The 16,291-nt window shown below is 36.3% G+C and overlaps 1 protein-coding gene across 1 annotated transcript in view; it reads right to left on the bottom strand.

Moving 5' to 3' along the window:
• Positions 1 to 703, bottom strand: part of KCNH7 (potassium voltage-gated channel subfamily H member 7) — a 505,381-nt gene extending 504,678 nt beyond the window's left edge. Inside the window, exon 1 of the mRNA XM_059167165.1 lies at positions 212 to 703. Coding sequence (XP_059023148.1) covers positions 212 to 287 — 76 coding nt within the window. The 5' untranslated portion in view covers positions 288 to 703. The remainder of the gene's footprint in view (positions 1 to 211) is intronic.
• Positions 704 to 16,291: the final 15,588 nt, after the last annotated feature.

Here is a 16,291-nt window from a genome sequence, read left to right as displayed (position 1 = left end):
CTCCTATAATGGAGACCATAATCTAAAATGTAAATCAGAATTAATATCTGGGGGAGAACACTCCTGCTGCCATTCGAACCTCGTCTCGGTTTCACAGCCTGTTAACTTGAAGGAGCCTGGAGTTGCCGGCTCCTCAGCCTGTACGCTGCGAATGCCAAGTGCACTGTCAAAGCAGAAAGCGAGGGAGAGAGAAGAGAACAAATGAACTTACTTTGCCCTTCAAATTTCCGTATGATGGTCCCCAAAAATGTGTTTTGTGGTGCCACATGCCCCCTGCGAACAGGCATGTTGACCCCGGTCTTCCGAGGAGCGCTCCCCCCGAGCTCTGGAGTTCTCCCGGAATCTCTCCTCGGCTAGAGCCCAGGCCAGCGCGCGAGCCGCTCTTTGTGGCAGAGCATCCTCTTTTGAAACCAGAAATCTCTTCCCATTAGCACCACTTCTAGACACCCGCTTTCCCCAGCGGAGTCCAATCCATCCCCTTCACCTTCCGGAGGGGGCCTCGCACCGGACTGCCGCGGGTGAGAGGGTTTGGGGGTGGGGAGAGGGAAGGAGGCGGGGTGAGGGGGATGGAGGGGGAGGGAGGGAGGGAGCGGTGGGGGTGGGGTGGGATGGAAGGGGGGCGGGGAGTCACAAGGGCAATCGATCTGTTTCTCTTCTCCCAAACAGCGCCAATTTCCCAGTGCAAATGGGCTTAACCTGGCGGTTGCCCAGAGCTGTGAGGATGGCTCAGGGGGGGATGGAAGACTCGTGCGGCTTTTGCAGGAAGGCGAGAAAGAAAAGGAGGCTGGGGGGGGGGGGGGGGTGCTGGGGGGAGTTGACGTTTCTATCCCCGCCCTCTCCCCTACACACACACACACACACACACACACACTCTCACCCGCGCGCGCGCGCGCGCACACGCACACACACACACACACACGCACACATACACCCTTTATCCCGAGAGCTTGGGAGCCGCCACAGCTCGGATTACTCAAGCGTGCTTTAGCGGAAGCCAGCCAAGAAATCTCCAAAACTCAGTAACAAACAGCTACTCTGGGAAGGTGATCTCCACGGCCACCAGCCACAGGGCTCCATCCCTGAGCTCCTCACGCCGCAGTAGCTAAAACACCCTTAGCTGCAAAGAAAAGACAGGTGGGAAAACAGTCCTTCAGTGAGGACTATTTCTAGGCTCTGGTGGCGTTCGGGAGTTTGAAGATTGAGGATGAGCCACATAAGGGTGCAGGTTTAGCCCGAGGGTGCAGCTCGGATTCCCGGGCTCCTCGGAGGTGGGCGCCAAAGCCTTAGCTGAAGTGGCACTCCTATCCCTGCCCGGAGCTGAGCCGAGTTTCCCAAAGACTAAAGACTACTGGCGCCGCCGCTGGGCATGCCCGGTGTCATTGCTTGAACCCCTGAGGAGTTGCAACGTTGGGGGTTGACTGGGTCTGTAGGTGCTGGAGGCTGCGAGAAAGAGGGGAAGGCCAAAGACTGCGAGCAACTGGTACGAAACAAGGGAAGTGCTTGAAATGGGCGAAGCTGGTTGCAAGGGGGAAGGAACAAAAGGTGGGTGGGGCTAAGAGTTACCAGCCTTGGTGTGACCTCCAGTGCCACTTTCCTCCTAAACACACTAGGAACACCATTCTGTTTACTCTCTCCCACTATTTCTAACAAATTATCCCGTTTAGGATGGGAAAGTGTTCAAGGAGCAGAGTGGAGTCCTCTTCGTTCTTTTTTCTCAGAGCCTGCCAAGGTGGGAATCCCATGTATACATACACTTCTGTCCAAATAGTCATCCTGGAGCTTAGGAAAACAAATGTGACAAGTCATACCAGAAGAGGGTGTTTTCTAAGTTGTTTTTTCTAGCTTTTCTTGCTTTGTCTCCTTTAACCTAATAGTCTCTTTCCACATCCCTTTCTCTAAATGGAATTTGCTACTGCTACAACCTATGGAGCTACTAGAACACAGACAAACCTCTTGTTTCCAGCTGTTGATAAAAGTCCTAAGTCCTCTGTAAAAACCTGATAGTGTTGGGGGTTCTTGCAACTCATTAGCCTGTTTGCCTGTGCCTTGAATTAGTCGGGTTCATATTTTCTCAGTTACAACCTCAATGTGAAGTTAAAAAAAAAAAATAAGGATGGAACTGAAAAGAGTGGAGAGAGAGGTTTAGATTATGAAGGTGAATCATGTGGATTGCAATAAATAATGAGGTAATAAACATAACGAATTTAACTTCAGGAAGTTGCAGAAAGCACAGCCAAGAAAAAATCAACACTGAACAAACTATCAAAAAAACAAAAACAAAAACAAAACAAAAAACAAAATAACTCCCAACAACATGAGAAAATCTTACCCTTTCATGTCAGAGTAATAAAAATGAATTAGAAATGTGAGACATTGCTTGGGAATGTTGAATTTTCAGGTTAATTAGCTTAACTTAAAAAAAGAAGCAATCTATGAAAACCCCATAGACTCTTATAGTAGCCTGGGCTTTCTTGAATCTGCACAGTTCCTTCTCTCGGAACATAAAAAGGCATGCTTCTCCAATGTACAGTTTTATTTTCCTCCCTTGCAGTGTAAGTAGATCACTTGATCATTCTGTTTCCTAGCTGCAGCTGGGCTTGTGAAACCCTGGAGTTTTTCTCCCAGGTGTTAAATGTGTGGAGCTATCCGTGGTGCTGACTCTGACTCTGCCTTTAGAAACTCTGCCAACGTCCAGCCACAGACAACACAACAGTAAACTCAGGCAAGTGGCCCTGATATATTCACATACACTACTTGTTTTTACTGGATACCCACAGAAACCGTGATATTTGCACCTCATATCTAAAAAACCATCTTTTTCTACTAAGCTTGTTAGCTTAATCCAAGCTCAAATGCATTCTTTCTAAAACTCATCAAGTACTCCAGAGGAAACAGGGTGCCTGAGTGGCTCAGTGAGTTGAGTGTTCAACTCTTTTTATTTATTTATTTATTTTAGATTTTATTTATTTGACAGAGAGAGAGAGAGAACACAAGCAGAGGGAGTGGGAGAGGGAGAAGCAGGTTTCCTGGCTCGATCCCAGGACCTGGGATCATGACCTGAGCTGAAGGCAGATGCTTAATGACTAAGCCACCCAGGTGTCCCGAGTGTCCAACTCTTGATCTCAGCTCAGGTGATCTCACGATTGTCAGTTTAAGCTCTGTATTAGAGCAACTTAAAAAAAAAAAAAAAAAGGAAGAACTCCAGAGAAAACTGAACAAACTTCATATTCTGCAGATTTTCACTAATGTCTCAAGTACACTATAAAGGCATAATCAAATAACAGTAGGTTATGGCAAGGTCATATGGAAAATTATTTCTTTTTCTTTTTTTTAAAGATTTATTTATTTATTTATTTGACAGAGAGAAATCACAAGTAGATGGAGAGGCAGGCAGAGAGAGAGAGGGAAGCAGGCTCCCTGCCGAGCAGAGAGCCCGATGCGGGACTCGATCCCAGGACCCCGAGATCATGACCTGAGCCGAAGGCAGTGGCTTAACCCACTGAGCCACCCAGGCGCCCTCTTTTTCAAATCACAAGTAAATTCAGTGAGTGAATATTGCTTTAAAGGGAAACAGGCATTTCCAAATGCAGTTTGAAACAGATTTATCTGCCATATGACAAGACGTATTGACATGCAAAAGGTAACAGTGCAAACTGTTTCTAGTATGAGTTTGATACTTTCACAGTTTATTGAATCTCAAAACTCCTGAATTCCTCCTTAAAGGTGGAAAAGTGGCTGCTTCAAGAGAAAAAGGGGCTTTTCACTCCCTGATACATTATTTATTTCTCTACAATCTTCAGAGTGGTTTCTGTTTGTTTGTTCTGAGTAATTAAACACATAATAGTTAAGTTCCATTGTCTGTGTTCATTTTAGCAATCTCTGTGGGCTTCACATTTCCCCCCGACCTCATTTAGTTCTAAGATTAGTTCTATTAAGAATTCAGTGTAAGATCATAGGACATTCTATAACCTATGTATTGTAATTGATTGATCTGTACAGAAGATTAAAGGCATCCTGTTTCTAAATAACCCCAGTAATCGTGTTCATGCATTATACATTGGTACAGTGGAGGCAAGTACATCAATCTATATTCAGCCAATAATAGAATCAAACCAGAGGATCGTAATCATTGCTGCTTGCTGGCTGGAAAATTACCCCTCCCCTCATCACCACCATCTATAAAAGCACACTTAGATATTGTGTTGAAACCAGATTTCATAAGTTTTTAGTATTTGGGGATTTTTTTGGACGTCCAAATATTGAACAAAGGACGTGAATTCAACATTAAAATCCTATCAAATATACAGTTTAACCCTCAACACATCTACTTATGGGCAAAGATACAGAATAGATTATGATATATTCTTAAAGCTATTTAATTGTCCCTGTTATTGTAAGATTAAGTAGTTTAGTATTTATAGTATGTTAGAAACTTTTTAACAATGTTTACCATATAGAAAGTAACTCCATAAATTTCATACACACAAAATTCTGTATACAGGTGGAATTAATGAAGCCCTGCTTAAGAACTATGCATTTGCAATATTTAAGTATCATACATTAATGCTTGAATCTTTAAGGAAATAGTAGCACCTATTATGGGCTATATAAGAGGCATTCTTATATTGACAAAGAATAAAAATTTCTGAAATCAAGGCTTAGGGTTTCTTTCTTGTTCTTTCTCCAGCTCCTTAACAATGTAATTTGTTTCATATTTTTTTAATAATGTAGAATACAAATCAATGAAATTAATTGAAGTCTTAATTTGGCAAAATTAGTTTAATAATCTCATGGGCATAATGTAGCATTATAGAGGTTATTTTAATGTGGCCTTCTATGAGGGTCCTGGGTATTCTAGTAACTGGGTCACATTTAACCTAAGAAACTTCTGGTTTTACAGTTATAAGTTAGGCAAATTATGGCTTATATTATGATACATAGTTCTAAAATATCATAAGAGGCAGAAATTTTAAGGTCATCCATTAAAACAATATTTTTCTGCAGCATGGGGTAGTGTAAAGGGCAGAAAAAACTGGGTTGTAACTTGAAATTGCCATTATAGTAGAAACCAATGAAAATAGTTAAGCTCTCTTATTTATACCTCGTTTCTAAAATCAGTATAACAGGGGCACCAGGGACTCAGTGAGTTAAAGCCTCTGACTTCAGCTCAGGTCATGTCCAGGGATCTCTGCTCAGTGGGGAGCCTGCTCCCCCCCCAACCTTTCTGCCTACTTGTAAGCTCTGTCAAATAAATAAATAATATCTTTAAAAAATAAAATAAAATCTGTATAACAATCCCTTTCATTTTCTTCTGTACAGAATAAGTAGGAAAATGGGTATAAAGTGCTTAGTGCAAACTCCAGCAAGTAGTGAACATTTAAATAAGAGCTGTCTTATAATCTAAGCACTATATTTTGTAAATTAGTAAATTAGTAATAGTAATATTAACATACAGGACTTAACTACTTTAGATTAAGGTAGTGCTAATGGTGCATGAAAATTAAGGTAGAGTATAGAGTAGGTAAATCATACTTGTATTCATTAGTCTGAGTGATCTGGACTAATTCCAATGATTATTTCTAATATATTAACATAAGCATACATAGTTAGAAAACTGAACATTCTTTCATAAAACTTAGATCCTTTCCTGATAACATAATTTATATTTATATGATAACATAATTTATAACATATATTTATATGTTAATTTTAATCCAAATGGTTATTACTTTACCTGAGATACTTTTGTAATAACATACTTAACGTTATAGTTTTTATGTAAATGGTTAATATTTGCCTCACCTCATTAACTATGTGTAAAACTTACTGTAAAACTTAGGTTTTCTTTGTGAGGAATAAGGTTTTTTTTTTCTAGTTGTTTTTGTTTTGTTTTGTTTTCTTAGAGAGAGAGAGAGGAGGGGGAAGGAGCAGAGGGAGTGGGAGAGAGACTCTCATACAGGTTCTACACCAGTGCAGAGCCCCACATGGGTTCAGTCTCACAGTGAGATGCTTAACTGATGGAGCCACCTAGGAGTCCCAAGAATAAGGTATCAATAAACACTTCCTTAAAACAAGCCACTATTCTTGCAGAAGATAATCTGCTCATATGTGGATTGTTAATATATTTGTCAGTAATCGATACATGAAAATAATGACCTAATAGCTCTTATAGTTTATGAAATCCAAGTTTGTTAAAAACTTATATAGACATTTGGGGTGCCTGGGTGGCTCAGTTGGTTAAGCAACTGCCTTTGGCTCAGGCCATGATCTCAGTGTCCTGGGATGGAGCCCCACATCAGCTGGGATCGAACCCCGCATCACTCCCTGCTCAGCGGGGAGTCTGCTTCTCCTCTGCCTCTGGCCCTCTCCCTGCTCATGCTCTCTCTCAGTATCACTCTCTCTCAAATAAATAAATAAAATATTAAAAAAAATCAAAATAGACATTCTGGATGAATATTTGATTAAGTGTACTTGTAAGGTTGTTTTAGAAGATGATTTCTTTTCTCAATTTATAAGTAATTTACTATATGGGACCAAAAATGAGTCAGTTTTTACAAATTACAGTTTTTTAAAAGACTAAGGTAGTGTATGAAATTTATTTTATATTCATAAACCTTAAAATTGTTTCTTAGTTAACCAACACCCTTTTTTTCATTATCCAGATTATCTATTGTATTCATTAAATCTAACGTGGCTGGTCTTTACACGTTGTAGAAATACAGTTTTTCCTAGAATTATACTAAATTGCATTGCTTCTTTTCTGGTAGAAATACTCTTTAGTTATTTTTTAAAATTTCCTTCTATCTTTAGACAGATTTAATGCACTATAAAAGTTGTATAAATTTTAAGCAAATGTGTACACCATGAACCAGCTTTATCCTAAACAAATAATCTGAAATTATCATTTGGGCTTCCAGATCTGGTCATAATGGATGGAGTAATGGGATCAGAATTTAACTTCTTACTTTTAGCGCCATATAATTGGACAAAATATTGAAAGCAACAGTGTTTAGACATTCAACAATAAGAAACACAGGAGACCGTTTCCTGAAAGAAGGGAAAAAACAAGCTGAACCTTATGGTTGCCCCAGCTTACCAACTAAATAGAATTTCCAGACCAGAGTACATTGAGTGAGAAACCAAACAGAGCTCAATGTACTGAATTGAGGAGAAAAAGTCTGAAGTTCAGGGAAATCAAAGCAGCTTGAATTTAAAAAGCAGAATCATGGAGAGAAGGAAGTTGTGCAGAAAGAGAGGTCTGCCCAGCTATTTTCATAGATGTCAACTCAAAGCTCATCTAATGCGCACAAGTGTGTGAGGGAACTACCCAAGAATAGAGGAAAATACTAAGGAAAGCATTTGACATAACAATTACCAAAGTTTACAAAGGACTAGAAATAGTTGTTTATGCCACCACTTAAAGCAAAAAACCTACTAATGCTTGGAACACTGATGAGACTCTCCAGAAAGTTACTGCATTAAGAGGTGAAATGAAATCTTAAGCAGAGACTGATCTAACAAGCTCAGAAGCAAGTCTCAAAATGATTAGAGTGATAAGTTAATGATGTCTCAGAACAAAGACCAGTATATTTAAAGGAATGCAATAAAATCTGGCATATAAGACACAAAATTAATAATGTGCAGCACCTAACCAAACACTATCAGGCATGCAAAAAATAAATAAAGGAGAAAAATCAATCAATATAAACAACCAGAAAGAATATGGATAACTGAATTAGCAGATGAGGACATAACACAGTTATTATAAATAAACTACCTATGTCCAAAATCTAGAAAAAAATGAATTTTATTATGAAAGAATGGAAGATATAAAAACAGATCCAAATCAAACTCTAGACATGTATGCAAAACACCTAAAATTTTTAAAAAGTGCAATGGGTGACATTAAGAGTAATTCAACACTAACAACAACAACAACAACAAAACTGAAATTGAGGACACAATAATACAAATTCTCCAAAATGATACATGATTGTCAGATGCAACTAAAGCAGAATTGCAAGGGAAATTCATGAAATTAACTGCATATTTTTTAAAAGAAATGTATCAAATCAATTATCTAAGCTCCCCAGCTAAAAAATGAGAAACAACAACAAAAAAAAAACACCAAAACAAAACAAACAAATAAAAAAACTCTACAAATTGTGCACGAGGAGAAAAATAATAAAGAGCAGAAATAATAAAATAGAAAGCAGAAAATTGTAGATCAAATCAATAAAAACAATAATTGGTTCATTGAAAGGATCAATAAAATTGATAAACTTCTAACCAGATGGATCAGGAAAAAAAAAGAAAGGAAGGAAACATAAACTACCAGTTTCAGGAATAAAAAAGGAATCAATGTTTCAAATCCTACTATTATAAAAAATAATTTTTTAGATTATGACTAATTTTACACCTACACATTTGTCAAATTATATGAAATACATACAAACTTGAATGATATAAATTAAGAAAACCCATTCAAAAAGAAATTAATAACCTGAACAGTTCAGTAATTATTTTAAAAAATTAAATTTGTAGTTAACACTTTCTTAAAAAGAAAATTCCAGCTTCACTGGCTTCATTGGTGAAATCTATGAAACATTTATGGGAAGAATAATACCATTCTAAAACAATTTTTACAGAAAGGAGAAGAGGGAAAATTTCCAGATCATGAGAGAAATGGCATACTCCAACCATAGAAAGAAATTATAAGAGACTTCAGACACAAACCCTTGTAAAACACAAGTGTGACCCTCCCTTACCTAAATTCTAGAAAACTGAGTGCAGTTTCTCTCAAGAACTTAAAGTTGGTTTGATATTTAAAAATCAGTGTAATTCACCATATTGACATAAAAAGAAAAAAGTGATCTTGTTAATAGATGTAGAAAAAAAAAACACTGACAATAATAAATTTCAATTTATCATTAAAAAAAAAAAAAGAAAACCTAAGTTAGGAATACCAGAGAATGTCCTCAACATGATAAAAAAGCTTCTCTAAAAAAGCCTCTTTCAAATATGATCCTTAATGGTAACAAATTAAATTATTTCCCTCCTAAGTTCAGGAACAAGAAAAGGCATTCACTCACAGTTTTTATTCAACATTCCACTAAAGACGATGGTCACTGGGAAAAGGTAGAAAAAATAAATAAAAATTACACACACTGAAAAAGAAGACATGAAGTGATATTTATTCACAGACTAAATAACTCACAATAAGCCTTAGAAGTAATAATTGGGTTTATTAAGCTTGTAATATACATGTGGATGTGTAAAAATAAGTCACATATTTTATATATGACCAATGAATATTTGGAAATTAAAATTAAAATACAAGGCAACTTAAAATAGCCTAGAGATGATGGACTACATAGAGGGATATATTTAAAAACATAAATAAATTGGGGCACCTGGGTGGCTCAGTGGGTTAAAGCCTCTGCCTTCGGCTCAGGTCATGATCTCAGGGTTCTGGGATCGAGCCCCACATCCAGCTCTATGCTCAGCAGGGAGCCTGCTTCCTCCTCTCTCTCTCTGCCTGCCTCTCTGCCTACTTGTGATCTCTGTCTGTCAAATAAATAAATAAAATCTTAAAAAAAAATAAATCTTATACACCAAAAACTACTAAATGTTTTTGGAAAAATTTCAAGGAGGCATAAATAAATGGAAAGATACCAATGTTCATAGATCAAAATACTTAATGTTGTTTAAATGTCAATTTAACATTAATTTAACCTCAAATTGGTCTATAGATTCAGTACAATAATAATAAAAATTCCAACAGAGTTTTATAGAAATTAACAAGCCAATTCTAAAATGTATTATTAATCCCACCCTACCTAAAATAGTCAAAACAATTTGAAAAGTGAAGAACTAAGTGGGAGGATTTACATTACATGATTTCAATGCTCACTACAATGTTACATTAATGAACGCAATGAGATGTTATGTAAAAAGATACATAAATCAATGAAACCAAAGGGGGAGTTCAGAAATAGACCCAAATATCTATGACAATTGGGTTTTCAACAAATGAGCCTAGATAATTTAATGAATAAAGGGTAGTCTTTTCAATAATTGGTGCTAGAACAATTAAAATCCATATGGAAAAAAAATCAACCCTATATCACACTTTACACAGATTAAATCAAAATAGATTCTATATCTAAACATGAAAGCTAAATCTATAAAATTTCTAGAAGAAAACAGTAAAAAGACTTAATGATTTTGACTTAGGCAAAGATTTCTTAAATAGAACACACAGGAAAAAAAACCCCACATTATAAAGAAAAAAAATGATGAACTGGAATTCAAAAATATTAAAAACATTTGAGAAAATAAAAAGCAAGCCAAAGATTGAGGAAAACTGTAATTCATATATCCAATAAGGTACCTCTATCTGAAATGTATAAAGTTTTCTTGAAGTCAGTAATAAGAAGACAAAAATCAATAAAAATGTGTAATATATTTGAGTAAACACCATGCTAAAGATGATACAATGATGTCAATAAGTACTTGAAAATATGTCCAAAAATTATTAAGCAAAACAAAAACCAAAATTAGCTTCTACTTCATTCCCAATGGCTGAAATTTAAAAAAGATGTGTTTGACTATGCTAAGTTTTGTTTTGTTTAAAGATTTTAACTTATTTATTTGTCAGAGGGAGAGAGATGGAGAGAGAACAAGCAGTGGGAGCAGCAGGCAGAGGGAGAAGCAGGCTCCCCATTGAGCAGGGAGCCTGGGGCAGGGCTTGATCTCAGGACCCTGAGATCATGACCTGATCCAGAGAAAGATGCTTAACCAACTGAGCCACGCAGGCATCCTGACAATGCCAAGTTTTGATGAAGCTGTTGGATAGGTGAAATTCTCTTACATTGCTGGTAGCAATAAAGCATGGTACAGCCACTATTGAAATTAGTTTCCCACAAAAGTTATAAAGTTTTTTTATAACGACTTTCACATAAAATTAAGCTTATATTTTACCACATGCCCCAACAGAAGTCCAAACAGAGCCTTGCATATAAATGTTCATAGCGGCTTTATTCATAACAGTCCCCAAAGTTCCAAAAACCTGTGAATGGATGAAAGAACTGTGGTTTATTCATACAACAGGAATAAAATGGAACAACTGATAATCAACAATATGCATGATTCTCTAAAACATTGAACTAAATCCAAGAAGTCAGTCATAAAATCATACTAACTATGTGATTCCATTGAAAGAAAATTACTCTTAAAAAGGTAAAACAAATAGAAATAGATAAATGGCTGTCAGAGGGTAGAGAGTGAAGAAAAGGATTGCTTATAGAGGGCCCAGTGGGAAATTCAGGGGATGACAGAAGTGTTTTGTGTTAGTATTGCAGTGTTTGTATTTATCTAGTTGCAAAAATGAAAACAAAAATAGGAGATATTCAAGCCTCAAATCCTAAAATAATATCTTATAAATAAAATATCACATACCATACCTAATAGAGTATGTAGTATATATACTTAATTATTTGCTTTGTGATTAGTTTCAAGATCATTGTGTAACAAATTTAGTAAATAATTCAGTGTATATTTGATATATTGTTACTAATAATGAGTCACTCCTTCATCTCATGAAAAGAAAACAATAAATTCCCATAAAAGGAAATAATGATGTGTAACAGTTACAGACCATTAGTGAACCATTAAATCAACATATATCCTCTTTAATAAAGGGGAAAAAACCCACGGATCTTATTATCACCATTTAATAAGTATTTGGTCAAAGAGACACGCTGATCAATGGAATAGAATACAGAGCCCAGAAATAAATTCACACTTATGGTCAATTAATCTATGACAAAGAAGGTAAGAATATACATTGGGGAAAGACAGTCTATTCAACAAATAGTGCTGGGAAAACTGGACAGCTACATACAAATGAATGAAACTGGACCACTTTCTTACACCACATACAAAAATAAACTCAAAGTGGATTAAAGACCTAACCGTGAGACCTGCAATCAAAACATCCTAGAAGAAAACACAGGCAGTAATTTCTTTGAGATTGGCCATGGAAATATTTTTCTAGATATGACTCCTCAGGCAAGGGAAACAAAAACAAAATTAAACAATTGGGGCTATACCAAAATAAAAAGCTTTTGCACAGTGAAGGAAATCATCAACAAAACAACAAGGCAACCTATTGAATAGAAGAAGACATTTACAAGTGATGTATCTGACAAGGGGTTAATATCTGTGTCTCTCCTCAGCAGAGAGCCTGCTTCCCCACCCTCCCCTCGCCTATCTGCCTACTTGTGATCTCTATCTGTCAAATAAATAAAATCTTTAAAAAAATAAAAAAATAAAAAAAAAATTACAAAACACCCCCCCAAAACAAATAATCCAATTAAAAATTTTCCAAAGAAGACACAAATGGCCAACAGGCAGCTGAAAAGATATTCAGCATTGCTAATCATCAGGGAAACACAAATCAAAATCATAATGAGATATCACCTTACACCCATCAGAATGGCTAAAACCAAAAAGACAAGAAATAGCAAGTGTTAGTGAGTATGTGGAGAACAGGAAACCCTTATGCACTGTTGGTAGAAATGCAAATTGGTGCAGCTACTGTGGAAAACAGTATGGAGGTTCTTCAAAAAATTAAAAATAGAATTGCTATATGATTCAGTAATTCCCCTCCTAGGTATTCACCTGAAGAAAACAAAACACTAATTTGGAAAAGATATATGACGCTTATGTTAATTACAGCATTATTTACAATAACCAAGTTATGGAAACAACTCAAAGGTTCATTGATAGGTTAATGGAAAAAGAAGGTGTGATATATATATATATATATATATATATATATATATATGATAGAAAATTATTCAGCCATAAAAAGAATGAGGTCTTGCCATTTGTAGCAACATGAATGAATCTAGAGGGTATAATGTTACATCAAATAAGTCAAAGAAAGACAAATACCCTATGATTTTACTCATATGTGGAATTTAAGAAACAAAACAAATGAACAAAGAAATAAAAAGAGGCAAACAAAAAACCTAGACCCTTTAAAATATAGAAAACAAACTGGTGGTTGCCAGAGGAGAAGTGCATGTGGGGGCAATGGATGAATTAGATAAAAGGAGTCAAGAATACTCTTATCATGATAAGCACTGATTAATGTATAAAATTGTTTAATCATTATACTGTATGCATGAAATAAAACATAATATGGAATGTTAATTATACTTCAATAAAAATAATGTATTAGGTCAATTTATTTATTTATTTATTTATTTATTTATTTATTGGAGAGGGAAGAAGGGGGAGGGACAGAGAGAGAGAGACTCTTAAGCAAGCTCTATGCCCAGCACAGAACCTGATGCAGGGTTGATTTCCTGAGACCATGACCTGAGCAGAAATCAAGAATTGGATGTTTAACTGACAGAGCCACCCAGGCACACATAGATTAAATTATTAATTTACCATAATGATTTAGTTTAATTTCTTTCATTCTATTTCTTGGGTCCAAACTTTAAGATTTCAGACTTGTATCACTTCATATCTATTTTTTTTTAATTTAAATTTTAGTTCATGAACATAGAGTGCAATATTGGTTTCAGGAGTAGAATTCAGTGATTGATCACTTACATACCACATCCAGTACTCATCAAAAGTGCCCTCCTTAACATCCATTACCCCTCTAGCCATCTTCCACCTTCCTTCCTCCAACAACCCTGTTTATTCTCTCATTAAGAGCCTCTTATGATTTGTTTCCCTTGCTTCTGGCAATGAATCAATTCGTATCTGGATCATCAAAGTAGTCTCCTACATTTTTCTTCTTTTAAGACTATGTAACTCTAAACTATCTTACTGATCAATATCATATTCATATTCTTAGAAATGCCAAGTTTTTATTGTGCCCATATTAGAATTTTTAGAAGCTTTTTATTACTTCTTGGATAAAATATCTAAACTTTATTTATTATGAAAAGCTCTCTATAATTGTACTCTTCATCTATATATCCTCATGTCCCACCATAACATTGTTAATTCACTATCATTTCTAGCCCAATGCCAAACATCCTCCCTTGTTATTAGTGTTTTATATTCCTCTACCTCCACCTAATTTCTCCACAGGTTACTCATGTCCCACAGTCTTTAAAATTCCCTGACTAATCATTGTTTTTCTCTGCTTTTCTGCAGCCCATGGTGTATATACTCTTTTCCACCTATTAGGTCACTTTCTTTGTATTGTTATATAACACTTTGAAATGTATTTAATTCTCAGACTTGTAAGGTAAAAACTTTTATTTTCACTATTCTATATTCAAGAGAACTAAGGTTCAAAGAAGCTAAGAAACCTAACCGGCACCACAGAGCTAGCAAGCAGCAGGGCTATAATATTGTTCCTGAAGGTATGCATCATGTTTTATATAATTTAGTAACTTCTGTGATTCCTGGTAAAACATTAGCATTAAATAAGCACTTAGTTAATATATTTTGAGTTGATTTAGTAGGACTATTAAATCTGTCTTTATTTTGAAGGAGGGATTCCAGTTTGTGTCTAACTGGCTTAACAGCCTGTTTGAGTACTTCTGGCAGAAAGATGAGGCCACCCTACAAAAGCCTGTATGTGGGAGGGATTAGGGAACCTCTAGAGAACACATTAAACCTTAGTAGAAAAGCATGAAAAGTTGATTTACTAATAAAAACTAAAATCAAGAGAATGCATAAATGTTTCTGGCTACTATAGGAAGGGCAAGGACCAGGATCTTGTAATAAAGTAATTTAGAAATTTTTTCAAACTCTATTACTGATAGTAGTGGCATGTTCTCCAAGTTCTTAGAATATCTGTGTCAGAATCCAGAGATTTTAAAATCAACTCTTTTTATGGGGGGGGGTAATTGACATAAAATAAAAAGCACAACTTTTAGGGTACAGCTCAAAGAGTGTATTAAAAAAAGTTTTGAGTTCTTGAGATGTATTTTATTATACATGTGGATCCACATAAAGTTGTAAGAAACAAAACAAAGTGATTCCATACACTTTTACCTAATTGCACTCAACGGTACCATACTGCGTAACTCTAGTACTACATATTGTTGGTAGAAAGTGTAGTGAATGGAATAGTTAACTCTTAGCATCTTAAGGGTCCCCAAGACCACCTTAAGCCTCATGATTTACTAGGTCTCCCAAGACTCATAAAGTTGTTATTATACTTATTGTTATAGCTTATTGCGGTGAAAGGATATACATTAAAATCAGCAAAGGGAAGAGACATATGGGTGCAAAGTTCAGGAGAACCAAGCATAAGCTTCTGCGTGTCCCATCCCAATATAGCCACATGGAGACAGGCTTAATTTTTCTCCAAACAACATGTGACCACATGTGAAGTGCTGCTGACCAGGCAAGTTAATCTGAGACTTGGTGTCCAAAGTTTTTACTGTTAATCAGTCACATAGGCATGCAATGCTCATATAGCTGACCTCACCTACTCAGTCTCCAGGCCCTTAAGATGTCAGATTGATAGAATGGCCCAAGACTTCAGGTAAACAAAAACATGCTTATCAGGCAAGATATTCCAAGGTTTGGGGTCAGTTCCCTGGAGCTGAACCAAGGGCCAGGCATGAAGACAGGTCTTTCTTAAGAATATGTAGGATTTGAGAAGCCCAGGTAAATCTCTGGTGCTTGACTAATTCAAGGTCTCTTCAGAACGAACTTTCTTAGGACAATACAATGAGATATTAAAAGAAAGAACTGAGATCTGCAGAAAGAAATTTTTAGCAGTTGTGATAATATCTAACATAGTGTGTCACAGTAGGGGAGACGCTCATTGGTGACACTAGGTATCTGTAAAGTGGTCTCTGAAAGTAGAAACGGAGGATAGAAGTGGAATATTGTGCACAATCCTCATTTTTCCAACCCATACTTCTTTCCTCTGTATGTTTTTACTAATAAGTCTTACATTGTTCTTTCCTCCTTGTAGACATTCAGTTCCTTGGAGATCATGTATTATTTATTTCAGGATGTCTAATATTGGGCTTGCCATCTGGCATGTAGTAAGTCTTCAATAAGTGTTTGTTTTAAGAAAGAATAAAAGAAAGCATGGAGGATAAATACATGAATGTACGGATGGAAAGGAGGAAGGACTCATGAAAGGAAGCAAGGGAAGCAAAGAGGATAGATGGTTGGGATTGAAGCAGGACAGAAAGAGAAGAGATGTGAGGATATGGGATACGAAGGAGACAAGCTGAAAAGGTGACAGGAGAGAAGAAAGAGATGGACTGGATGGAGGAAGACAGGTGGGGAC

The sequence above is a fragment of the Mustela lutreola genome, chromosome 3 (genome assembly GCF_030435805.1).
Source record: "Mustela lutreola isolate mMusLut2 chromosome 3, mMusLut2.pri, whole genome shotgun sequence".
Lineage (NCBI taxonomy): Eukaryota > Metazoa > Chordata > Mammalia > Carnivora > Mustelidae > Mustela > Mustela lutreola.
This window is presented reverse-complemented; position numbering and strand designations above follow the sequence as displayed.